Source organism: Mustelus asterias, chromosome 12, assembly GCF_964213995.1.
Source record: "Mustelus asterias chromosome 12, sMusAst1.hap1.1, whole genome shotgun sequence".
NCBI lineage: Eukaryota > Metazoa > Chordata > Chondrichthyes > Carcharhiniformes > Triakidae > Mustelus > Mustelus asterias.
In genome coordinates, this window is record NC_135812.1 from 55,510,540 (window position 1) to 55,538,498 (window position 27,959).

At 42.8% G+C, this 27,959-nt stretch overlaps 1 protein-coding gene across 1 annotated transcript; it reads right to left on the reverse strand.

The window, feature by feature from the left end:
- Positions 1-2,926: 2,926 nt before the first annotated feature.
- LOC144502022 (uncharacterized) lies at positions 2,927-26,117 on the reverse strand. Its single transcript, XM_078226037.1, has 5 exons — positions 26,033-26,117; positions 24,292-24,393; positions 13,936-14,003; positions 8,366-8,795; positions 2,927-6,657 (listed from the first exon to the last, which is right to left on the reverse strand). The coding sequence occupies exons 1-5, from the start codon at positions 26,115-26,117 to the stop codon at positions 6,449-6,451; spliced, it is 894 nt and encodes a 297-aa protein (XP_078082163.1). The 3' UTR covers positions 2,927-6,448.
- Positions 26,118-27,959: the final 1,842 nt, after the last annotated feature.

Genomic DNA, 27,959 nt, shown 5'->3' on the forward strand with positions numbered 1-27,959 from the left:
CCCTTTTTCTGTTTTAAATCAATCTCATAGGGTATCAGTAAGGAAGGATTTGCAGTCAGGAAATTGAAACCAAACATCACGTCAGGATCTGACAGTCACTCAATTTATTGTAATCTGAATAACATCAGGTTTTCAACATGGAAGGAAAAAGCACCATTCATAGTGGGGAGAAACTGTACACGTGTTCTGTGTGGACAAGGATTCAGCCGAACACCTGACCTGTTGAAACATAAATGCAGTCACATTGGGGAAAAACCGTGGAAATGTTTGGACTGTGAGAAGAGATTCATTTACCCATCAGCATCGGAGAGACATTGGCGCAGTCACATTGGAGAGAAGAGATTCACCTGCTCCGACAGTGGGGAGGGATTCATTCAGTCATCCCAACTGCTGACCCGCCAGCGAGTTCACACTGACAAGAGATCTTTTGAATGTCCAGACTGCAGGAAATGTCTTAAAAGTTCCGGAATCTGGTGATTCATCAACATGTTCAGGCAGTCATCTCATCTCACTGTAGACCAATGAGTTCACACCAGGGAGAGGCTGTTCACCTGTTCTGAGTGTGGTAAGGGATTTGCTCAGACATCCCACCTGCTGACACACCAGTGAGTTCATACGGGAGAGACACTCATTTGCCCTCAGTGTTGCAAGAGATTTAATCCCCATCATATCTGCTGAGATACCAGCGAGTTCACAAGTAACTATAGTGATTGGATATTTTTGTCAATCACATCCAGAACCATAGTCGTTGGGGTCTGTTTCTTCTGATGTTCATCTTTAAACCTATTTTGAGTTATGTTCTGGATCAAAGTTGAATAAATCAGCTTTATGTTCAATACAGATTGTCCAGTCTTGTAATACCTATAGCACAAGTTAATTCCTGCTCCTGTTTCCTATTTTAATATGTAAAGGGCTGATACTGATGTGTAAAAGATATCAGCGATATAGATAAGGAGGTGAGTGAACAGATCAGAGAAACTGCAGAAATGTAGCAGTGAATGGACGGTTTGGATTTGGAACTCAGAGCCTTTGTAGGTCAGTGAACACAGGGGTGAAGGGTCAACAAGACTTGGTGTGAGTAAGCACACAGGGAGCAGAGTTTTGGATAACCTCAAGATGACAGGGAGGTTGAATGTGGGAGTATGGCCAGGAGTGCATTAGAATAGTTCAGTCAGGATGGTGTATGACTTGGAGATGATGCTGCCTGTGCCGAATGAATCTGCTCAGGGTATCCTAAAAATAAAACCGACAATGCAGCAGACATCAAGAGAGATTGTCTCATCTCATCCTATCAACCTGCAAAACTCAACAAGTTATCAGTAAATTGATGGAGGAGCTTTAACTAGAGCAATAAAGTCACATCTACACACCAATACCCTTATAATCAATACTCATAGCTAGGAGGTTGGGAACACACGAAGCAAATGTGGAATACAAGGAAAGTAGAAAAAAACTTAAGCAAGGAGTAAGAAGAGCTAAAAGGAGTCATGAAAAAGCATTGGCCAGCAGGATTAAGGAAAATCCCAAGGCTTTTTACACATATATAAAGAGCAAGAGGGTAGCCAGGGGGAGGGTTGGCCCACTCAAGGACAAGGAAGGGAATCTATGTGTGGAGCCAGAGGAAATGGGCGAGGTATTAAATGAGTACTTTGCGTCAGTATTCACCAAAGAGAAGGACTTGGTGGATGATGAGACTGGGAAAGCATGTGTAGATAATTTGAGTCATGTTGAGATCAAAAAGGAGGAGGTATTGGGGTTCTTGAGAAACATCAAGGTAGACAAGTCTCCAGGGCCTGATGGAATATACCCCAGAATACTGAGAGAGGCAAGAGAGGAAATTGCTGGGGCCTTGAGAGAAATCTTTGTATTCTCACTGGCTACAGGGGAGGTCCCAGAGGATTGGAGAATAGCCAATGTTGTTCCTTTGTTTAAGAAGGGTAGCAAGAATAATCCAGGTAATTACAGGCCGGTGAGCCTTGCATCAGTGGTAGGGAAATTATTGGAGAGGATTCTTCGAGACAGGATTTATTCCCACTTGGAAAAAAGTGGACATATTCATGAGAGGCAACATGGTTTTGTGAAGGGGAGGTCGTGTCTCACGAACTTGATAGTGTTTTTTGAGGAAGTGACGAAGATGATTGATGAGGGTAGGGCAGTGGATGTTGTTTACACGGACTTCAGTAAGACCGTTGACAAGGTCCCTCTTGGCAGACTGGTGCAGAAGGTGAAGTCACATGGGATCAGAGGTGAGCTAGCAAGGTGGATACAAAACTGGCTCGGTCAAAGAAGACAGAGGGTACCAGTGGAAGGGTGCATTTCTGAATGGAGGGCTGTGACAAGTGCTGTCCTCTGGGATCAGTGCTGGGACCTTTGCTGTTTGTAATATATATAAATGATTTGGAGGAAAATGTAACTGGATTGATTAGTAAGTTTGCGGACGACACAAAGGTTGGTGGATTTGCGGATAGCAATGAGGACCATCAGAGGATACAGCAGGATATAGATCAGTTGGAGACTTGGGCGGAGAGATGGCAGATGGAGTTTAATCCGGACAAATGTGAGATAATGCATTTTGGAAGGTCTAATACAGATAGGAAATATACAGTAAATGGCAGAACCGTTAGGAGTATTGATAGGCAAAGGGATCTGGGTGTACAAGTACACAGGTCACTGAAAGTGGCAATGCAGGTGGAGAAGGTAGTCAAGAAGACATATGGCATGCTTGCCTTCATCGGCTGGGGTATTGAGTTTAAAAATTGGCAAGTCATGTTGACGCTTTATAGAACCTTAGTGAGGCCGCACTTGGAATATAGTGTTCAATTCTGGTCGCCACACTACCAGAAGGATGTGGAGGCTTTGGAGAGGGTACAGAAAAGATTTACCAGGATGTTGCCTGGTATGGAGGGCATTAGCTATGAGGCGAGGTTGGAGAAACTTGGTTTGTTCTCACTGGACTGACGGAGGTTGAGGGGAGACCTGAAAGAAGTCTACAAGATTACGAGGGGCATGGACAGAGTGGATAGTCAGAATTTTTCCCAGGGTGGAAGAGTCAATTACTCGGGGGCATAGGTTTAAGGTGCGAGGGGCAAGGTTTAAAGGAGATGTACGAGGCAGATATTTTACACAGAGAGTAGTGGGTGCCTGGAACTTGTTGCCGGGGGAGGTAGTGGAAGCGGATACGGTAGTGCCTTTTAAGGGGCATCTTGACAAGTACATGAATAGGATGGGAATGGAGGGATATGGTCCCCGGAAGCGTAGGGGGTTTTAGTTAAGTCAGGCAGTATGGTCGGTGCAGGATTGGAGAGCCGAAGGGCCTGTTCCTGGGCTGTAGTTTTCTTTGTTCATCTTGGGCTCGACCTGAAACACCCGATGATAAAACACATCATGGTCCATAGGAAGGCATCATTTCAATAGGACTCAGAGGAATTTTAATGTCTGATTCTTACAAACCTATCAAACAACTGGAATTCTGATGCCTGAAATATGAGGGAATACTCAGTACTCTTTTGGGCATTTCAGCAGGATAATAAACACAATCACCTTCCAAGATGGAATAGATTTTTGTTTCACCAGTGCCTGTCTATGAAAATCTATTCACTGCCACCTCCTTCTCTGTGGATGTACGAAGTACATCTGCAGAATTGACTGCACCAAAACACGCAGGTTACTTCGACAGCACCTCCCTGCACTGTGACCCTTACAACGACAAGGAGTAGAGCTGCAATGTTGTGAGATGCACCATCACTAACCACCATCCTGACTTGGATAAATATCCCCTCCCTTCATCAGTCAGAGTTCAGGAATTCCGTAACTCCGGGTGGAAGTACCATCAGCAGAAGGAATAATTCAGTTCAGCAAGACGACTCATCACCAGCTTCCCCGCTTACCCCTGGATAGACAATAAATGGAACTCTGTCACAAAGTGGTGCAGAGTGAGATGAATAATTATCTGCAATTCTGAGACAAGGGAGGGAAATGAGGTCTGTGGATAGTGTTGTGAAGTTGGGGAGAGTAATTGTAGATTGGTGTTTGTAAAATTGTAAAATGTCAGGGAGAGAGCATTGCATGGTTCCTTTAAAAGGTGGTGCTTTTTCTGTGCTTAGAGGGTTAAAAAAAAAGCAGTACACAGAGTTCCAAACTGAAACATTTGTATTGAAAGGCTAAGCAGCAGTGTTACCAAGATAACAGGCTTTTGAATTTAGACAATCAGTTTGAATTAGGCACTTAGATACCAAGAACCTATTAAATTTAAATCTGATGGTTTGGACAACCTAGGACCAATCCTAATGTGGGAAATAATCATATGTCATCATGCGTATAAAAGAAGAGGGGCAGTGGGACAAAAATGAGAGAGCAACTGCCACAGCTTACAGCTCAAAGCACCATCTAGATAGCAAAGGTATCAAAGAACAAAGAAGTTCCAGGCAGAAGAATCAACAGAGAAGGCCTAGAATATTCCGGAAGACACAAAACCTGGTTGTAATTTAGAGAGTGACTAAATTCATTTCTTTTTTGTAAATGAGTAGGAATTATATTTATTTGAACAGCATTCCATTAGAATCTTGTTTTATTTGGGAATAGTTAATAGAAGGGATTTATTCAGTTTGTTAAGTTTAGTAAATTTGTTCACTGTTCGATAAATGAATTGTTATGGGTTGATTTTAGAGTGAGTGTCAGGGATTTATTTTGTATTCAAATATGAAGAGTTGCTGAAGCGCAGGTCACACCATTTCACACAACTTTTACAGATTATAAGGCTAGGTACTCCTCTTTGGGTGTTTCGGCATTAGTTCTCAGGGGATCAACCTTTGCCCTCTCTCCACTCACATTGTCTGTACCTTTAAGACATGATTACCTGTAAAGACTCGCATTATCTTGTAAATTGAGGGTGTGTCTGTGTATGCCCTGTTTGTGAACACAAGTCCTCACTCACCTGGTGAAGGAGCAGCGCTCCAAAAGCTTGTGCTGCTAAATAAACCTGTTGGACTTTAACCTGGTGTTGTGAGACTTCTTACTGTGCTTACCACAGTCCAACGCTGGTATCTCCACATCATTATAACAATAGAAACAGGAATGGGGCCAATGGCTGGCGAGGGGAAGAACTATTCTCAAACAATGATTCCAGTTTAAATCCTTGCCTGACTATCTGGATTCAGTGATTCTAGGGCAAAGTGGGAGATGGTTGGAAGGAAGATAGTTGCCCGGAACTGAATCATTATCAGATGTTTTCTCTAATATGAGAATTATTCATGATCTATATAATCAACTCTGATTTCCATAGAACATATTCATCAGATATCCATCAAGTGATGAAATATACAAATATATGGGGCGGCACGGTAGCACAGTGGTTAGCACTGCTGCTTCACAGCTCCAGGGTCCCAGGTTCGATTCCTGGCTCGGGTCACTGTCTGTGTGGAGTTTGCACATTCTCCTTGTGTCTGCGTGGGTTTCCTCCGGGTGCTCCGGTTTCCTCCCACAGTCCAAAGATGTGCGGGTTAGGTTGATTGGCCAGGTTAAAAATTGCCCCTTAGAGTCCTGAGATGCGTAGGTTAGAGGGCTTAGCGGGTAAATATGTGGGGTGGGATTGTGGTCGGTGCAGACTCGATGGGCCGAATGGCCTCCTTCTGCACTGTCGGGTTTCTATGAACCATAAAATCAATACCTGCAAAACGTATTTCTGATCAGATATTTGGATTCAGTTCAGATAGTGAACTGCAGATGTTCAATCAATATAATGCATCACTAATATTTATTGTGTAAAATATTCAGTGCGCCAAATTCGCAAAAAATCAGTTGCAATAAGTGATGAAATATACAAATGGTTCCTTGAACTGTGGATGAAACATGACATGACAGAAACTCAGAGCATACAATTCACAGAACATAAGAATTACACACAATACAATTGCACGTCAAGCATAAAGACAGCATGAACAGTGATAGGTGTTTCATAGAAATAATTTCCAAAATAATCACTGATTTGTAACACCTACAGCAGCAAGGAGTGGATGGTGAATATTTTGTAAATTATAGATTATTCTCAGAATCTGAAGTTCAGTTGGAATATTCCAGAACCTGATCTCATTGCTGTGGAATCCAATGATCGATGTTTATATTGGGGACCACATTCTGTCAAACACTGATATACACATTGAAAACATTGCTTAGATATAGGTCTCCAGCAATACAATTAAACTACATATACACTGAGTGACATTGAGTACAGTCACTGCCTGTGACAACCAAAATCTATGCGCTGTGAATTACAGGAACAAGAACGTGTTTGGTGCTACCATCAGTAATGTTACCTCCCTGAAACTGGTAGTGAATTACTCACCAATTGAATAAACAGATGTCCCACTGGGTTGAACATTGTTGTGAACTTTACTCCCATGAGACAGACATCTCCCAGTCTCTGACGTTCTTCTGCAGCTTCCTTCCATGGTTAAGTTGGGCGAGGAAGCCTCATCACTTGAGCTGGAAAAGGCCATTGATCGCTGAGCGAGCAGAAAGGCACCCGGCAAGGATGGAATTCCAGTTGAACTGCTCCAGCCCAGAAAGCCCCATCTACTACCACACCTTCATCACCTCCGCTTCCTCCTCTGCTGGAGGGTAGGATCCATTCCACAGGAGATGTGTGACACAAAAAGCATTCTAGAAGAAACAACGGTGACAGAGGAGATTGCAACGACTACAGGACATCTCACTCCTTAGCATCACTGTGAAGACCTTCACTAGGTTCAGGCAAGACTCCATCTATTCACAGCCCAAGTGTGCCCAGAAGCACAGTGTGGTTTCTGTGCTGGCTGATCTACAGTGGACATGATCTTCTCCATACACCAGCTACAAGATAAATCTACAATTGGGATTTAATCTAAAATGCTGCCAGCTTCTGTGCTGAGAAAAGTGAAACTGAGTGAAAGTAAAGCTTTCAGTATGAATTCCATGCACCAAAATGTTTCATTCCCTGAAGATAAGCTTCAGCCTTGAGGTTATGTTTCACAGCTCACAAGCTGTGTGAACCTCCACCCTCTTCAACTCTTTTTAGTCTCAGGTGATTGAAGCATCTGTTTACCAGTGGAAGTTAATTATGCTAGTCTCATTTTTCTTCAGTTCAAGCGTAATGATTCTGAAAGATGCCTTAAGAAATTTAAAAGAAAACATTTGGGCAAAGCTGAGAAAAATACCAAAAGAATTGTTGAAAACAAAGATGAGAATGGTGTTTGGTCCATCTTTGATCTGAAAATAAAGTTGACACAGTCATAGAAATCATAGAAACCCTACAATGCAGAAGGAGGCCATTCGGCCCATCGAGTCTGCACCGACCACAATCCCACCCAGGCCTTACCCCCACATATTTACCCACTAATCCCTCTAACCTACGCATCCCAGGATTCTAAGGGGCAATTTTTAACCTGGCCAATCAACCTAACCTACACATCTTTGGATGTGGGAGGAAACCGGAGCACCCGGAGGAAACCCACGCAGACACGAGGAGAATGTGCAAACTCCACACAGACAGTGACCTGAGCCGGGAATCGAACCCGGGACCCTGGAGCTGTGAAGCAGCAGTGCTAACCACTGTGCTACCGTGCCGCCCGATGTGCATTTGAGGATTTTTGCTTCACTCTTTTACAAACAAGCAGAGATGTTAACTCTTTCCACTGACAGCATGGGGACAATTTAAACTGAAGATCTGCCTTCATCAAATTTGTTATCGCAGCAGACAGAATGCCGGAGAACGGAAGAATATGGGAATCAAACTGATTGCAATTATCTGTACTTCTGTCTCTGATCTACAAATACCATATTATATAATTGTTTAATTAGACAGGAAAGTGCCTGCAAACTCCAGAAACAAATAGACTGACTCCACTGTACGTGGTTCAGTCTTTTGTTGGGCATCATTGGTTAGGACAGCATTCATTGTCTATCCCTAGGAGGTGGTGCTGACCTGCCTTCTTGAAGTGCTGCAGTCCCTGTGGTGTATTCCTGATAATGATTAACAGCAAAATCCAGTCAGTGTAATTACATGTGAACTCGATAGTGTCTTAGTAGCGGAAATTACTGAGTGAATCCCCGCCCCCACACACACAATAGCTGACTGGTCTCTCAGAAGTATGAACGTGATGGTGTCTCAGTTAATTAAACCAACGTCAGGGCAATTGAGCAGCCCTTTCCCTAGTGTGAACTTGCTGGTGTCTCAGTAGGTTAGATGACTGAGTGAAGCCCTTCCCACAAACAGAACAGGTGAATGGCCTCTCTCCAGTGTGGCTGCGTTGGTGTACCAGGAGGTCATTTGATCGCCTGAACCGTGCCTCACAGTGAGGGCATCCAAATGGTCTCACATCAGTGTGAATACCTTGATGGGACTTCAGGTCCTGCGAACTTCCATAGGTCTTCCCACAGTCGGTACATATAAACAGGGTCTTGGGTGTGTGAACATGCTGGTGTCTCAGTAGGTAGGATGACCGAGCGAATCTCTTCCCACACTCGGTACAGATGTACGGTTTCTCCCCAGTATGAACTTGCTGGTGTGTCAGCAGGTCAAATGACCGAGTGAATTCTTTCCCACACTTGGAGCAGATAAACGACTTCTCCTGAATGTGGTGTCTCTTGTGTGTCTGCAGGTTTGTCAAATTAATGAACCCCATCCCACACTCGGAGCAGGTGAATGGTCTCTCCCCCGTGTGAACTCTCTTATGCGTCTGCAGATGGGATGACTGAGTGAATCCCTTCCCACAATCAGAGCAGGTGAATGGTCTCTCCCCAGAGTGAACCCGCAGGTGTTTCTGCAGAGCAGATGACTGAGTGAACCCCTTCCCACACTTGGGGCAGATGATCGGCCTCTCCCCAGTGTGAGTGCGTCGATGAGTTTTCAGGCCAGAGGGATAATTGAATCCCTTCCCACAGTCTACGCATTTCCACGGTTTCTCCACAATGTGAACAGTGTTGTTTTCTTCCATATTCAAAATCCACTGACATTCAGGTCCTGATGGATCGAGTGACTCTTGTTAGATATTGACGTGGTGTTTGAATTGAGTTTCCAGTCTTCATTACATATCCTGCAAAAATACAGTCAGTATCAGTCCAGGATATTAATTGAGAACATAGAAAGATTCCCCTTGGTTTGAGTTTTGTGTGTGTAAATGCTCCCCTTTTAATCCCCTGTAAAAGGAGTTTCAAAAGCCATCAGTGTGAGTCCAGATAGAAATTCACAAAATTCTCTCTTCTGTTGTGGGTCAGATCTCAAACAATGGCGAGACTTAGAACAGGAAAGAGATAGAGAATCTGGTGAATTGGTGCGACTGCAGTAATCTCTCCCTCGATATCAACAGGACAAAGGAGATAGTCATCATGTGGTTACAGGAATAGGGTCTGGGTCAGAGCAGGCTGAATGGCCTGCCTCTGCACTCTTGAGATTCTGCGATACCAGTCTGCTGACATAGTGCTCAATTGTACTTCATGCAGAACACAACCAGAACTATGAGAGAATCTCCAAAATCCTCACCCTCCACCACCTAGAACGACCAGCGGAGCAGGTGTATGTGAAAACCATCACCTTGAAGTCATACTTGGAGAGGAACTGATTGGTCTGACATTCAGAACTGGCTGAGTAGAAATTTACTGCATTTAAATTTTGGGAAGACTTAAGTCATTGTCATCCGTTCCCACTGCAAACTCCACTCCCTGACCATTGACTCCATCCCTCTCCCTGACAACTGTCCGAGCGGAACCAGACTGTTCACATGTTGATGGAGCAGTTTGATGGACAAGTTGTTCACATTGAAAAGGGTGAAGAACATTGCTCCTCACAAATATGGCGACCACGCAGGTGCCCATTGCCCCTGACAAACATGGCCGCGGCGCATGCGCTCTATCGCGCGTCGCCCACTGGAAAAATGGTGAACGTGCACGGGTTTTGGGAAAAGAAACTGCGGCCGGCTCCGGGTAATCGGGGACCGGGAAGAGGATTTTCGGGACTTTGTAACTTACACAATATGGTTACAAAGCCTTTCCGTTCACTCGCCGGATCCATAGCTCCTGCTCACAGCCATTTATTTCCCTCACCGAGGACGCATCCCAGTAACAAGCATCTCCATCGTCAAATTCACAGTGCGCATACTCCACTTCCGGTCCCGCCCTCATTCACTCCGATTGTTTGAAGGACCAGCAGTTGCTGCCCCCTCTCTTCGTATTGGTCCGGAGCTGCCGTCAATCAGCCGGGCATTGTGAGGTGTCAGTGTGAGAGGTGTGGCTGACAGAGTGAGATGGACAATGAGGGAGAGTTTACCTGAGTCACACTCACGTTGCATTGAAATTGTGACTTTGAGAAGAGCTGCTTCAATACTGTGACAGGGACACAAATCTTCTTGCAGGATTCAAACATGGACTTCCCGGAAAGTTGGGCATGGATTTGGAAGATGAGCAGGACATGGGAGAGAAAAAGAAGTTGGAGATTGGGGAGGGGATTTGCAAGGATATTGGGTCAAGTTTTTTTTTGAGGAGGTGATGATGGCAGATCATCAATGAAAGATTTGAAAGAGAGCGGAATGGTACCTGAACAGAGAGAACCATTGAAAATATCAGTGAACCTGGTGGCCTAGGGTGATCAGTTCAGTGGAGAAAAAATCAATGGAACAGGAGATGGGTCTCGTGGACAGGATGAGCACAGAGAGGGCGTGAATGAGGAGGGGAGATATAATAAAGAAAGATGTGGGTTCAGGGCTCAGAGAAGGGGCAATTTTAGAAACCATATTTGATTTTATTTAAAGTGAAAAGTATTGTTTCTTGCATCCTATGCAGACAAAACATTACGGAGTACAGGAAAGCGATAGAGAATCTGGTGAACTGGTATGAACATAAGAACATAAGAAATAGGAGCAGGAGTAGGCCATCTAGCCCCTCGAGCCTGCCCCGCCATTCAATAAGATCATGGCTGATCTGAAGCGAATCAGTTCCACTTACCCGCCTGCTCCCCATAACCCTTAATTCCCCTACCGATCAGGAATCCATCTATCCGTGACTTAAACATATTCAATGAGGTAGCCTCCACCACTTCAGTGGGCAGAGAATTCCAGAGATTCACCACCCTCTGAGAGAAGAAGTTCTTCCTCAACTCTGTCCTAAACTGACCCCCCTTTATTTTGAGGCTGTGCCCTCTAGTTCTGGTTTCCGTTCTAAGTGGAAAGAATATCTCCACTTCTACCCTATCCAGCCCCTTCATTATCGTATATGCCTCTATAAGATCACCCCTCAGCCTTCTAAACTCCAATGAGTACAAACCTAATCTGCTCAATCTCTCCTCATAATCTACACCCCTCATCTCCGGTATCAATCTGGTGAACCTTCTCTGCACTCCCTCCAAGGCCAATATATCCTTTCGCAAATAAGGGAACCAAAACTGCACACAGTATTCCAGCTGCGGTCTCACCAATGCCTTGTACAGATGCAGCAAGACTTCTCTGCTTTTATATTCTATCCCCCTCGCGATAAATGCCAACATCCCATTTGCCTTCTTGATCACCTGTTGTACTTCATAGAAATCATAGAAACCCTACAGTGCAGAAGGAGGCCATTTGGCCCATCGAGTCTGCACCGACCACAATCCCACCCAGGCCCTCCCCCCACATATTTACCCGCTAAGCCCTCTAACCTACGCATCTCAGGATTCTAAGGGGCAATTGTTTTTTTTAACCTGGCCAATCAACCTAACCCGCACATCTTTGGACTGTGGGAGGAAACCGGAGCACCCGGAGGAAACCCACGCAGACACGAGGAGAATGTGCAAACTTCACACAGACAGTGACCCGAGCCGGGAATCGAACCTGGGACCCTGGAGCTGTGAAGCAGCAGTGCTAACCACTGTGCTACCGTGCCGCCCCTTGCAGACTGAGTTTTTGCGACTCATGCACAAGGACCCCCAAGTTCCTTTGCACAGTAGCATGTTGTAATTTTTTTCCATTGAAATAATAATCCAATTTGCTATTATTTCTTCCAAAGTGAATAACCTCGCATTTGCCAACGTTATACTCCATATGCCAAATCCTCGTCCACTCACTCAGCCTATTCAAATTTCTCTGCAGACCTTCCGCTTCCTCCACGTAATTCACCTTCCCACTTATCTCCGTGTCATCAGCAAACTTTGTTATCCTACACTCAGTCCCCTCCTCCAGATCATCTATGTAAATAGTAAACAGTTGAGGCCGCAGCACCGATCCCTGCGGCACGCCACTAGTCACCATCTGCCAACCAGAAAAGCACCCATTTATTCCAACTCTCTGCTTCCTGTTGGATAGCCAATCCCCAATCCACGCTAACACCCTACCCCCAACTCCGTGTGCCCCAATCTTCTGCAGCAACCTTTTGTGAGGCACCTTATCAAATGCCTTTTGGAAATCCAAAACCACCACATCTACCGGTTCCCCTCCGTCAACCGCACTAGTCACATCTTCATAAAAATCCAGTAAGTTCGTCAAACATGACTTTCCTCTCATGAATCCATGCTGCGTCTGCTTGATCGAACCATTCTTATCCAGATGGCCTGCTATTTCTTCTTTAATGATGGATTCCAGCATTTTCCCAACTACAGACGTTAAGCTAACCGGCCTGTAGTTACCCGCCTTTTGTCTACTTCCTTTTTTAAACAACGGCGTAACATTAGCCGTTTTCCAATCAGCTGGCACTACCCCAGAGTCCAGTGAATTTTGATAAATAACCACTAACGCATCCGCTATTACCTCTGACATTTCTTTCAGTACCCTGGGATGCATTCCATCCGGGCCCGGGGACTTGTCCACCTTCAGTCCCATTAGTCTACCAAGCACTGCCTCTCTCGTAACAATAATTGTATTGAGTATCTCTCCTCCTACCAACACTCGATCGTTAATATTCGGTAAACTATTTGTGTCTTCCACCGTGAAGACCGACACAAAAAACCTATTTAAAGTCTCAGCCATTTCCTATTTTTCCACTATTAAATCCCCCCTCTCGTCCTCCAAGGGTCCAACATTCACTCTAGCCACTTTTTATATATTTGTAAAAACTTTTACTATTTTTATGTTTAGAGCTAGTTTAGTTTCATAATCTATCTTTCCTTTCTTTATCGTATGACGACAATAATTTCTCAATGTCAACAATATGAAGGAGATAATCATCGACTTCAGGAAGCGTAGTGGAGGACCCCCTGTCTATATCAATGGGGATGAAGTAGAAATGGTCGAGAGCTTCAAGTATTCAAGTGTCCAGAACACCAACAACCTGTCCTGGTCCCCCCATGCCAACACTATAGTTAAGAAAGCCCACCAATGCCTCTATTTTCTCAGAAGGCTAAGGAAATTTGGCATGTCCAGGACGACTCTCACCAATTTTTACAGATGCACCATAGAAAGAATTCTTTCTGGTTGTATCACAGCTTGGTGTGGCTACTGCTCTGCGCCATCATGGGGGGACCAGGACAGGTTTTTGGTGATGTGGAAATCTAAAAACTTGAAGCTCTATACCATTTCTACTTCATCCCCATTGAAGTGGGAGAGAAGATTCCCTCCACTATGCTTCCTGATATGTCCAGGGGGCTAGTGGAAGGGATAGAAGCAGGAAAGGCAGCTGATCAAATTGTTTCATTCTTAGTGACAAAGAAGCTTCATCAGCTCCTTACACTTGTTGTTGGAAATGAGAATAGAGGAGGCAGGAGAGAGGGAGGGACCTTCAAAATGAACAAACTTGGTTCAGAGATATTATAAAGCCTTGACACACATGGTAGCTTACACGAAGCAGATTTATTTGATTTTTATTCAGAATATTAACACCTAGAACTGAGTTGGAGTTGGTGGACATCAGCAGAAACTGACCCCAAGAAACATGGATCTGATCTAAATTGAATAACAGCAAAACAGCATGATGTAGCTAGTTGTGAACTCACTGATGTCTCACCAGATTGGATAACTGACTGAATCCTTTGCCACACTTGGAGCAGATGAATGATCTCTCCCCAGTGTGAACTCACTGTTGTACAGTGAGCTCAGATGATGTCTTGAACCCAGAGCCATAGTTAGAGCAATTGAATGGTTTCTCATCCGTGTGAACCTGTTGATGAGACATCAGTTCCCTGGAACTTTGGAAGCATTTCCCACATTCTGGGCATTTAAAAGGTTTCTCGTCAGTGTGAACTCGCTGGTGTGATAGCAGTTGGGATGACTAATTGAATCCCTTCCCACACTGGGGACAGGTGAACGGCCTCTCTCCAATGTGAACTCACTGGTGTCTCAGCAGGTTAGGTGACTGAGTGAATGTCTTCCCGCATGTGGGGCACGTGAAAGGTCTCTCCCCAGTGTGACTGTGTTGATGTTTTTACAGGTCACTCGGGTATTTGAATCCCTTCCTGCAGTCTCCACATTTGCACATCATCTCCCCAGCGTGACTGCATTTGTGTTTGACAGGCCAGAAGATTGTCTGAATTCTTGTCCAAACGCAGAACACATGTAAGGTTTCCCCCCATTGTGAACAGTGCTTTTCCCTTCCCTGTTTAATATCCAATGACTTGCAGGTTACAATCAATCAGACAACTCTGTCAGGTCCTGATGTGATATCCCCTTCTGATACTGTGTTTAAATCAATTTCACAGGGTAAGAGTTTTAACAACACCAGGTTAAAGTCCAACAGGTTTATTTGGTAGCAAATACCATTAGCTTTTGGAGCGCTGCTCTGACGAAGGAGCAGCGCTCCGAAAGCTAATGGTATTTGCTACCAAATAAACCTGTTGGACTTTAACCTGGTGTTGTTAAAACTCTTACTGTGTTTACCCCAGTCCAACGCCGGCATCTCCACAAATTGATTTAAAACAGAAAAAAGGTAGTGAGAGAGAACCCAGAAAAACAGCTTGTGACATTGAGCTGAATCAATCTGGTAACTTGTGGGACCAGGGGTAAAAAATATCCATGGCTAAACAAGGAGGTCAAGGACAATATAAAGACAGAAACTAAGCTATGCCATATTGCAAAGGCCAGTGGAAAGCTGGAAGATTGGGGAACTTTCAAACATAAACAAAGGGATTCTAAAAAAAATAAAAAGAACGAAAGTAAATTACAAAAGAAAACTAGCACAAAATATCAAAAAGGCTAGCGAAAGCTTCTCTCAGTATATAAAAGGGAAGAGATTCGCTAAGGTGGAAGATGAAACCGGAGAGTTAATAGTGGGGAACACTGAAATGGCAGAGATGCTAAATCAATATTTTGCCTCAATTTTCACGGTGGAGGACACTAGTACCATTCTTATAGGAATGGGCAAGTCAGAGGTGATAGAAAGAGTAAAACTTAGAACAATCAACATCGATAGGGAAAGGTACTCAGCAAACTATTGGGATTGAGGGCAGACAAGTCCCTGGCCCTGATGGCCTACATCCTAGCGTATTAAAGGAAGTGACGGCGGAGATAGTGGATCCATTGGTTATAATATTCCAAAATTCACTGGACACTGGAAAGGTTCCAATGGATTGGAAAAATGCTAATAAATGCTTATTCAAAAAAAAGGGGGGTCAAAATGTGGGAAATTACAGACCAGTCAGTTTAACATCGGTTGGTGGGAAAGTGTTGGAATCAATTATCAAGGAAGAAATATCAGAACATTTGGAAAGTCAAAACACTCTCCATCAGAGTCAGCATGGTTTTATGAAGGGCAAATCATATTTGACTAATTTGCTAGAGTTCTTCGATGATGTAACAAGCAAAATGGATGATGGGGATTCTGTAGATGTAGTATATCTGGACTTCTGGAAGATATTTGATAAGGTGCTGCGCAAAAGGTTAATTTACAAGGTTAGATCACATGGGCTTGGGGGTAATTTATTAGCTTGGATAGGTCACTGGCTGATGGACAGAAGACAGAGAGTCAGGACAAATGATTTTTTTTTCTGGATGGCAAGAAATAACTAGTGGGGTGCCAGAGGGTTCGGTCCTTGGGCCCCAGCTATTTACAATCTATATTAACAACTTTGATACAGGGATAGAAGGCTCTATAGCCAAATTTGCAAATGACACAAAGATAGGTGGGCAGTAAGTTTCAATGAGGAAATAGGAACCCTACAAATGGATATAGATAGGTTAGGAGACTGGGCGAAAAGATGGTGAATGGAGTTTAACGTGGATAAGTATGAGGTCATGCATTTTGGTCAGAAAAACGGGAAGGCGACTTATTCTCTAAATGGGGAGAGAATTCAGGTTGCTCCGGTGCAGAGGCATCTGGGTGTCCTCGTCCAAGAGTCATAGAAAAATAGCATGCAGGTACAGCAGAAAATAAAGAAAGTGAATGGAATGTTGGCATTTATAGCTAAAGGAATAGAATATAAAGGTAAGGAAGTACTGTTGCAACTATACAAGACATTGGTGAGGCCGCACCTGGACTATTGTGCACAGTTTTAGAACACAGAACATAGAACCTTACAGCGCAGTACAGGCCCTTCGGCCCTCGATGTTGCGCCGAACAGTGAAACCAATCTAAAGCCCATCTAACCTACACTATTCCAATATCATCCATATGTTTATCCAATGACCATTTAAATGCCCTTAATGTTGGCAAGTCCACTACTGTTGCAGGCAGGGCATTCCACGCCCTTACCACTCTCTGAGTGAAGAACCTACCTCTAACATCTTTCTTATATCTATCACCCCTCAATTTAAAGCTATGTCCCCTCTTGCTAGCTATCACCATCTGAGGAAAAAGGCTCTCACTATCCACCCTATCTAATCCTCTGATCATCTTGTATGCCTCTATTAAGTCACCTCTTAACCTTCTCTCTAACGAAAACAACCTCAAGTCCCTCAGCCTTTCCTCATAAGACCTTCCCACCATACCAGGCAACATCCTGGTAAATCTCCTCTGCATCCTTTCCAATGCATCCACATCCTTCCTATAATGCGGCGACCAGAACTGTACGCAATACTCCAAGTGTGGCCGCGCCAGAGTTTTGTACAGCTGCAACATGACCTCCTGGCTCCGAAACTCAATCCCTCTACCAATAAAAGCTAACACTCGTATGCCTTCTTAACAACCCTATCAACTTGGGTGCCAACTTTCAGGGATCTATGCACATGGACACCGAGATCTCTCTGTTCATCCACACTACCAAGTATCTTACCATTAGCCCAGTACTCTGTATTCCTGTTACTCCTTCCAAAGTGAATCACCTTACACTTTTCCGCATTGAACTCCATTTGCCACCTCTCAGCTTATCTATGTCCCTCTGTAACCTGCAACAACCTTCTGCACTGTCCACAACTCCACCGACTTTAGTGTCATCCGCAAATTTACTAACACATCCTTCTACGCCCTCATCCAGGTCATTTATAAAAATGACAAACAGCAGTGGCCCAAAACAGATCCCTGCGGTACACCACCAGTAACTGAACTCCAGGGTGAACTTTTCCCATCAACCACCACCCTCTGTCTTCTTACAGCTAGCCAATTCCTGATCCATACCGCTAAATCACCCTCAATCCCATGCCTCTGTATCTTCTGCAATAGCTTACCGTGGGGAACCTTATCAAATGCTTTACTGAAATCCATATATACCACATCAACTGCTTTACCCTCATCCACCTCTTTGGTCACCTTCTCAAAGAACTCAATAAGGTTTGTGAGGCACGACCTACCCTTCACAAAACCGTGTTGACTATCCCTAATCAAATTATTCCTTTCTAGATGATTATAAATCCTCTCTTATAATCCTTTCCAAAACTTTGCCCACAACAGAAGAAAGAAGAATAAAAGTGACTGTCTTAATCCACGTTCTGTATTTTTAAAAATGTTTTACTTACATCTCAGTTGATGTTAAGTTTGAATGAATGTTGGAAGCTTCCATATGTGTCTATGTGTGTGTTTAACAAAGTTGTTTGCTTTGGTGTTTTCCCCAGTTGTGATTTTACAACAGTGGGTTTGATACAGAGTTTAAATAAAATTGGAAAGTAAATTGAAATTTCAAAATCGAGGTACATAAATTGAAGTTTGAAATAGCCAATTTGAATTTTGATTAAACCTGTGTTTGAATTTTGTTAAGGAAGGATTTAAACCTTGGAGGGAACCATGTGCTCTCCCCTTTGTCTTAAAGTGAAGATTATGAGAGAGTTAGTTGAGAAATTGGGAGAAGAACATAGAACATAGAAAAGTTACAGCACAAACAAGCCCTTTGGCCCACAAGTTGCGCCGAACATGTCCCTACCTTCTAGGCTTACCTATAACCCTCTATCTTACTAACTTCCATGAACTTATCCAAAAGTCTCTTAAAAGACCCTATCGAATCCGCCTCCACCACCACTACCGGCAGCCAATTCCATGCACCCACCACCCTCTGAGTGAAAAACTTACCCCTAACATCTCCTCTGTACCTACTCCCCAGCACCCTAATCCTGTGACCTCTTGTGGCAACCATTTCAGCCCTGGGTAAAAGCCTCTGAGAATCCACTCTATCAATACCTCTCAACATCTTATACACCTCTATTAGGTCACCTCTCATCCTTCGCTTCTCCGAGGAGAGAAGACCTAGCTCTCTCAACCTATCCTCATAAGGCATGCCACCTACTCCAGGCAACATCCTTGTAAATCTCCTCTGCACCCTTTCTATGGCTTCCACATCCTTTCTGTAATGAGGCGACCAGAACTGGGCACAGTACTCCAGGTGGGGTCTGACCAGGGTCCTATACAGCTGCAGCATTATCTCCCGATTTCTAAACTCAGTTCCTCTATTGATGAAGGCCAGTATTCCATACGCCTTCTTAACCACAGCCTCTACCTGCGACGCTGCTTTGAGCGTCCTGTGAATCCGAACCCCAAGATCCTTCTGATCTTCCTCACTGCCAAGCGTCTTACCCTTAATATTATATTCTTTCATCCAATTCAACCTGCCAAAATGAACCACCACACACTTATAAAATAAGTCATTTTATGGAAAAGTAGATAAGCAAGAACAAAAGAATGAGATAAATGTACTGTCTATGAGTCAGTTTAAAATATATTAAGTGAGTGAAATGAATCATAATTCTGCTTATTCCAAGTTCCATCAGGAGATTAATCAATTAAATCTTAGTTGCCAATGCAAATTGCCCATTTAGAATGCAGTATTAAGGTCCGCACGATATAGCGATTTACGAATGTCTGATAGTTTAATATTCTGTAAACTGGTTAAAATTATGTACTGCCGTTGGAATTTTATGTGCTATCTATTGTTCAAAGTTTTCTAATTATAAAATACTGCAAAGCTTAAAATCTAGCCAGTTAAAATCAAACCAAAATGTTTCTGATTAATTAACTAGTATGTATTGTACCTACTTTGGTTTTGATTTGGCACCTGTTGTTTTCCTCGAGTGCCGGGGTTTGATCTGGAGCTCAAAAATGGAAACAGCTTGAATTAAAAGGGTTTGGATATTACGGTTTTAATGTGTAAAGTGGTATGATACAACTGGCGCTTGATTATTTTTTATACAGTATAGCACTGTCATATAGACACGAGAATAAAATCAAATCCCGAAAAGCCTTCACCAATTTTGTATAATATGGTTATATATTATATGTTGTGTGTTGATAAAACATCATTCTGTAGGAGCTTCCTGTTTTCCTCGCCATACAAATGATTAAATTAGATATAGTGTAAGAGTACATCATATAAAGATTGGAGCTATATGGCATGTGATTTAATGGGGAAAGCGATGTCTTTTGATGAGATTATATACAAATGAATGGATGTCCAACTGCAGCCAAAAAGCCAGTGTAAAGTGTTATTTAATTCACACTAAGCTTTTCCTATGGAAGGGGGAATGTGTAGTTAACTGTATAATGTACTAGCTAAAGCCATACAGACATCAGGAAAATGTGGACAGAGGTCCACTATACTAATGAGATTAAGAGTAACCACAAACCGGACAACCGGATTAACCTCTTAGGAATTAATGACAGAATGGGCGATGATGTAGGTTCACTAAAAGATGAATTCAGGAGATATGTTTGGAACTAAGCACCCAACTAAAAGGGATGTGCAAATTGGTAAAAGACAATCCGGAACAAAGAGACACAGAGAGAGAGAACTTGAAATGCTCCCTGATGGGCGGGAAGTTGCGTCCTAGTAAGCACTACTTGACAAACCTGGGATCGCCCCTAAATGGAAGGGTCCCTATGAGGTTAAAAATTGTGTAGTGTGCTTAATTCACAGATATGTGAGACGGTTGACCTCCAAGCAAGCTGAACGGGTTCGCAGAAAGTTGCGCGCGGGCGGTATAGCCTTTGAACCATTGTATAACGGTCGCGCGGGTTATTAGTTAAGTGATAGGATGATTTTCTTGCTGCCTCTCACGATCCTTGCCCTGTTAGTTACAGAGGGGAAGTATAGATGGAATTGTGTAGACTTGGGGACAGAGCATTGCAAGCATCTCTGTAACGATGGCTCTGTCTATTGTAACCTTCCGACACATGGAATAGGTCCCTGGGAGGTAACCCATAGGGATCGCTCCTCGGGATTCCTTAACCATGCCATGTTGCCAACTCTGTTGGAGGGGCGAGGTGATTGGGGTCTTCCATGCAATGTAACTTGATGTAACTAGAATTTTCGGTGTTTAGCTGAGGGACCGGGATGAACCTGTACCTGGCAACAGCAGAGGGCCCGAGAGGATGTGCACATCAACACGAGATTTGGCCGATCCAAGCGATCATTGTACCAATCCTCTAAAATCAGATCCCATCACATGAACACTTTCATGTATATGTCTCACTTGTTTGCATTACAGTCAAATTTGAGCAAGTGCTGGGTCTGCTTACATATTCCCATGCACAGAGGAAAGGGGGGAAAGTCCTTTATTCCCTATCCCTTTGTCAACTCCGGAAATGGTAGAGGGGATTTTGAATCAGAATGGAATCCAAGACAGGACAAGGAAAGTGACATTTAAAACCCCATCAGGCATGTTGTGAAAAACCAACAAGGGGGGATCTATCTGCTTGGTAAGAAACGGAACCATACTTATTGGCCGTAGCTACTGTACCCAGCAGATTAATGTCACCAGTGGTGCCTGGGCTTTGGTGCAACAGATTACAATCCATTGCCCTACTGCTGATGTCCTGGTCAGCCTCTCCTCTACTTATATGAGCAGCATGACTGCATATAATGGTACCTGTTGTGTCTGTGGAAACAATGCCTATCCATGGCTTCCTTGGGATTGGGCAGGATCGTGTTATTTAGTATATGTAGTACCCTATATTCACCATTAGTGAGACAGAAGGGTTCTTTATGATAGCTTTCCCACTTTATGGGACAGCAAAAGCAGCACAGGAATTTATACATATGGCCTCGACCTTGGAGAGAATTGCGAATGAAACTAGAGATAGGTTTGAGGAGGTGAGCACAGCCATCTCTGAAGTATCAGCCGAGGTTATAGCTATCCGGACTGTTGCTTTACAGAACCGATTGACACTTGATTATGTGTTGGCTTTCCAGGGAGGAACGTGCGCGAAAATTGAATCCAAATGCTGCACATGATTTGGAAAATATAACTCGTTTGGCAGATCATATCGAACGAGTAGCGAAGACAATACAAGGTGAAGGGAGCCAATATCATAATTATAACCCTCCGGGATGGCTGGGGAAATGGTTTGGGTCGTGGGGATCATACCTGATGCATGGGTTGATTGTATTAATTGTCATTGTTATCGTTTGTTGTGTTGGTATGGCATTATTGAACACTTGTTGTCAAACAGTCACCGTTTGAATTATGCCGAGTGCAAGTGTACAGGCAGAGGGGGCAGACTTCCTGATGAAGGAGGAAGGCCCATATGCTGGTATCGTTTGGTTCTGAGTTGGTCATGGGGCCATGTTTGAACTTGGCTCCGACCAAAAGGGGGGGATTGAAGAAGGGAAAGGGTTAATGTATTTTGTACCTAAAGGGAAAGGGTTAATGTATTTTGTACCTAAAGGGAAAGGGTTAATGTATTTTGTACCTAAAAGGTTGAACTTTGTACTTAGAATGTATCACCAACATAACCCTTCATTGTGGCTAATCTCCCCTTGTTTATACTACTCCTGACATTAATACAAGTTATTCATTCTTTAAACTCTTATTCTTATAATGATAGACAGTCAATGTGAATGTTAATTGTAAAGTCTTACCTTTTCTACAAGCTTGTGTGTAGTTTGAGGAAAGAAAGCAATTGCATGATGTGGAGTGCGATACGGCCGTTTGACAGGAAGACTCCCTGCTGGGACAGCTGCAATTGCGCCGGTAACTTCAAAGGGGAAACCGGAGTTTGCTTCGTGACCAGAAGCTGTGAATTGTACTTTTGATTTATAACTGGTCTGGAATTTGCTTCGTGACCAGCAGTTGTGAATTGTACTTTTGAGTCGTGACTAGTATTGGGAGCCATGCTGTATATATATATCCCCACTTTTCTGTGTTTTGAGAGAACTTTGGCTTCCACTTTCAGGGGTCAGGTTCTCCCGCAAGCTTGTGAGAATAGAGCCTTATTGTATTTTGACTCAGACTAGTCTCAGAGGTATTTTTTACCTACAACACAGTAAAATTATTTGCTTTTAGAAAATTTAGCAGCAGATTGATTCAGAAATATCCTCAACAGATGGGAAGCAATGGACAATTGGTATTTCTCTGACTTGCTGGGACATTGTAGATATTATTCAGGGATAAATAGGACGTCGCCACCAAATCACTGGAGGTTATGCTGATTCATTGGAACAGTCAGATGATGTTGTCTCACGTTGACAAAACCGCTTCTACAATTCAGCACTTCCTCCATGTTGCACAGCCCTGTCTGGGTAAATGATCAAACTTAAACAGTAGCTGATATTTGAAATAAGAAACTTGTACACGACATACAAGTCATGCCACTACTTATGGAGCTTCTCATTGTTGAAACAGTTGCGCAGGTGTGACTAGTCAGAGACGTTGCCATATGCAAAGAAGATGCAATACCAAAAGGTCTGTTGGAAGATAAGAAAATCCTCTATTCAGCAATCATCAGCTTAGAGCCATAAACAACAGCAAATCTGAATGCACAGAGGCAGGCTGAACCAGTAAATATTAGAGACTGAGAACGGAAAGCCTGAACTCAGTGAGTTAAGGGTAAACAACAATCATCCATTAAAGGACAACGAGAGAAATTGCTTACCTACCTGTCAACCGCTCTGTGCCTCCTAATATTCCTTAAAAAAACTCATGGGATTCAGTTCAGAATATTCAATGTTTCAATCCTCTTAATGAATTATTTGAGGAATTGTTCCATTGCTTCAATGTCAATAGTGCAATAAATCTCTGTATATGGCGTGATAACAATGTTAAAAAATCATGTCTAGGAACAGCGCTAGTACCACAATACAATTTCATTGACATGGTGACAGTCGTGTCAGAATGCAGAAGCCAAAATAATCTGTGATAATAGATCAACATATATACCATAATAGTTGTGCAGTCACTCAGCCGCATGAACTTTGACAATAGCACAATGAATAATAGTCTGCTTATTCATTCCAAGTACCAGTTGCAGTTCAACAACAGAATTCCTTATGCACCGTCAGCTATTAAGTGGGTGAAATTGTAAAATTACAGTGGTGACATAGTACCTGTCACGGAAAGATAGCTTTAATATGTCTTTAAAGCTGACATATTATGCAAGCAAATAATGAAACAATGCTGGTCAGACATGAAATAACAATCTTAAAGGAGTGCAATATAAATACGAATATCACAAAATTATGTAGGTAATTGGAAAAAAAATGCTAAAATTGTTAACTGATAAAAGGATTGTTCGGTAAAAGAAGAGAAAATTCAGCATTTAAACTAAACACATTGCATTAGAGATGTAACATTTATCTTGTAAAATGTGAGCAAGTGCTTTTGTAATGTGGAAAAGAGTTGCAGATGTGTGAGTTAATGCAGGTAAGCAATGATTCCGACAGTTACTCACTAACTATAATACTTTACCTAGAACACCAATTGTTGCAAGTGTAGTCGGTAAAAAATACCTCTGAGGCTGGTATGAGTCAAAATAGAGTAGGCTTTATTCTCACAAGCTTGTAGGAGAACTTGACCCCTTGAAAGCGGAAGCCAAAGTTCTCTCTGAACACAGAAAAGTGGGGATATATATACATTGTGGCTCCCAGCATCAGTCACGACACAAACACTGGTCTGGTCATGAATCAAAGTCCATACAAAAGTCCTTGATCACGAAGCAGCAGTTCTCTGGCAGCTGTAGTCACGATACAGTCTGAGGTTTCCTGCTCTTCCATGGCCCTTCCTTTGAAGTTACCGGCACAATTGTAGCTGGCCCAGCGGGAGTCCTCCTTTAAACGGCCGTTATCATGCTCCACATCTTGTAATGCTTTCTTCCGTTTACATTTACCATGCAAGCCTGTAGAAAAGGTATTCTCTCAAACACATTCACATTTACATTTGACTATCTATTGCTATAAGAATAAAAGTTAACTTGTATTAATGTCAGAAGCAGTATAAACAAGGGGATTAGCCATAATGAAGGGTTATGCTTGTGATACATTCTAAGTACAAAGTTCAACCTTTTAGGTACAAAATCCATTAACCCTTTAGGTACAAAATACATTGAATACAAAAAACATTAACCCTTTCCCTTCTTCATAAGGATGGGATAGTAAATAGCAAACACCAGATCTTTTGGTATTGCGTGCATTTCTATCTGAAGCTCTGAGCGTGGTCTAAAGCATGCTGAAAATAATCATTGTTATATCTCATGCTAGCCCCTAGGGAGATAATTAGTTGATTTGACTTTTGGCTTCATTAAAATGACGAACAGACTTGTGCAGCTGCTGCTTTCTGGTGTTTTTGTTTTATTGGAATTGATTTTCTTTATGAAGCCTCTCATTGTTCCAAACTGGAATATCCAGAAATTTCAGAATTATCCCAGTAACACTTATTTGTATCAATATGATTGCCTGAACATTTGTGGCCAGTTCAATGCACTGCTGCTCTATGTTGACCATGCTGGGAAATGAAAATTTTCCCAGAAAATTTCAGCCAGGTTCTTGCTTCTGATAATCATTCAGTCCCAGCGATCACTGGTTAGGTGTTTGAGGTTGTGAATGGTTGTAAGACTGAACACACACTTTAACACAGACGTCTGTGTATTTCATCTCGTAAGGTACAGTTAAGTAATGTCACAGTCAAATTCATGTTGTCTCTTCTTCAAAAATTAATGCAATGCAGACTTATCATCTAAAACTGGGAAAAATGTTCGACCTCAGGAAAATAGGGAGGCCATTTAAGACGGAGATGAGGAGGAATTTCTTCACACAAAGGGTGGTCAGTCAGTGGAATACTCACAGACCTGTGCAAATTCATCGTTGCACATGTTCAGAACATAAATCGGTAATTTCTTTTGGAGAATGATCATACCAAGTGACACTGGGATAGTGTGGTGAGTGGCCTTGAGATAAATGATCAGCCATGGTTTAATGGAATAGCGGAGCAGTCTGCATAGCATCAATTACCAACTCATGTCCCTACGTTTTTGTTTTGCTCAGGACAGTGCTGTTGCATTCAATACGAACAAACACAATTTATAGTGGACAGCTCCTGCATGGCACAGTTGCGTTCATTGTAAACACGCTCATTTTAACACCTTCATTTACGGTGTTATCCTATACAATGTCCGTAAATTCAATGTTAAATGGTCTACTTCAGCACAGTGACATTCTGCATGTATACAATTACTGGCTATTCATTATGGATGACGATAAATGCCCTCCATACCAGGCAGATGCTGAAGGTGTAAGGGGCAATGTTTAAAGGAGATGTACAAGGCAAGTTTTTTTTACACAGAGGGTGGTGGGTGCCTGGAACTCGCTGACGGGGGAGGTAGTGGTAGCAGATATGATAGTGGCTTTTAAGGGCCATCTGGACAAATACATAAATAGGATGTGAATAGAGGGATATGGTCCCTGGAAGGGTAGGGGTTTTTGGTTCAGACTGTTCCTGAGCTGTCCTTTTCTTTGTTCTAATACAGCTCCTGCGTATACCTCCATCTACAAAGAATGGTGTTTCAATAGTAATTCTCCCACTATCAGGACAACTTTCATTGTAATAATGTGATTCAGTTGTCATGTTGCTGTCTCTGGAATGGGGTATACCTGCTTGGTCAGCTCAAGTACTGCACTGAGCTCTCTTCTGAGCCAGTGAGCATTTTCCCTCTTCCTGAAACTTCTCCTGGTGGTTTCATTTAACTGCGTGGATTTACTAGTTCATTAAAATTAGTTTACTCGTTCATTAAATCTTTTTGAGTCATGGACATCTGGACAGGACAGACTTTTTATCACACTGAAAGTCGGTGCCCCACATGCTGTCAGTGATATCACTTTTGGACTTTGTCTCCTTTGTTGTTGTTTAGTTTAGTTTATTTAGTGTCACAAGTAGGCTTAAAATAACACTGCATTGAAGTTACCATGAAAATCCCCCAGTCGCCACACTCCGACACCTGCTCGGGTACACTGAGGGAGAACTTAGCATGACCAATGCCCCTAACCAGCACGTCTTTCAGACTCTGGGAGGAAACTGGAGCACCCGAATGAAACCCACGCAGACATAGGAAGAACATGCAGACTCTGCACAGACAGTGACCCAAGCAAGGAGTCAAACCCAGGTCCCTGATACTGAGAGGCAACAATGGCCACCATGCCGCCCAGTAGAAGTAATGCATGCACTCAGTATATTGGGCCAGGTCTTCCCCACTGATGCAGTAGGGCTCGCATTTCCTGAAAAGATGCATAATGGCTGGTTCTTACCAATAAGATTATTGACTTACAGAGGTTGTCCTCATCGCCAGTGTAGTAATGCAGACAAAGACCAGATTCTCATTACCAACAGCCTTTAATGTTCATCGAAAGAAATGGCCATGCCTGTGGCATGCATTCAGGTAGCCTTCACCTTCAGATCTACAACCATGTGGATCTTATAGAAACTTATAAAATTCTGACAGGATGAGACAGGGAAAATTCAGACATAATGTTGGGATGTCCAGAACTAGTGGTCATAGTTTGAGGACAAGGAGTTAATCTTTTAGGATTTGATTTGATTTATTTTTATCACATGTTGGAATGCAGTGAAAAGTATAAAAGTATTGTTTCTTGCTTGCTATACAGATGAAACGTAGTGTTCATAGAGTTCAGGGGAGGAAGAAATGATAGGGCGCAGAATATAGTGTTGCAGTTACACATAGGGTGAAGAAAAAAATCAGCTTAATATCTAATAAGCCCATCCAAAAGTCTGATACCAGCAGGGAAGAAACTGTTCTTGAGTTGGTTAATACTTGCTCTCAAACTTTTGTATACATTTTTTCCTGATGGAAGAAGGTGAAAGAGAGTTTGTCCAGGGTGCATGGGGATCTTCATTATGCTGACTCCTTTACTGGGGCAGCGGGAAGAGTAGCCAGAGACAATGGATGGGAGGCTATGGTCACAACTCTTTGTAGTTTATTGCGATGTTGGACAGAACTAGAGCCAGACTAAGCTGTGATACATCTGGAAAGGATGCTCTGGAAAAATGAGGGAGGAATTCAAAGAGACCTATATAATTCTTAGAGGATAGGGTAGATGCAGGAAAGATGTTACCATTTGCTGGGATTTCCAGAAGGATAATGGTTGCATTCAGCTATTTTGTGTAATTTACAATTGCTTCTGCTGATTGGTTATAAATGGAGCTTCTACCAATGCACATCCTTTGACCACGCTGTCCTAATCAGCAGCTTTATCTACTCACAGATTTTTTATAGTTAGGAATTGTTGCTTTTTCCTGTGCTAACATCTATTTCTCCTTCACTCTGAGTCCATATTGGCCGTCAAATTCTTCAATAGTTTCCTTCCTTGTAAATTATTTTGAATAACGAGAAACTTAAATTATGTTTTTTTGATTGGATTTTATTATTGTCACATGTATTACTATACAATGAAA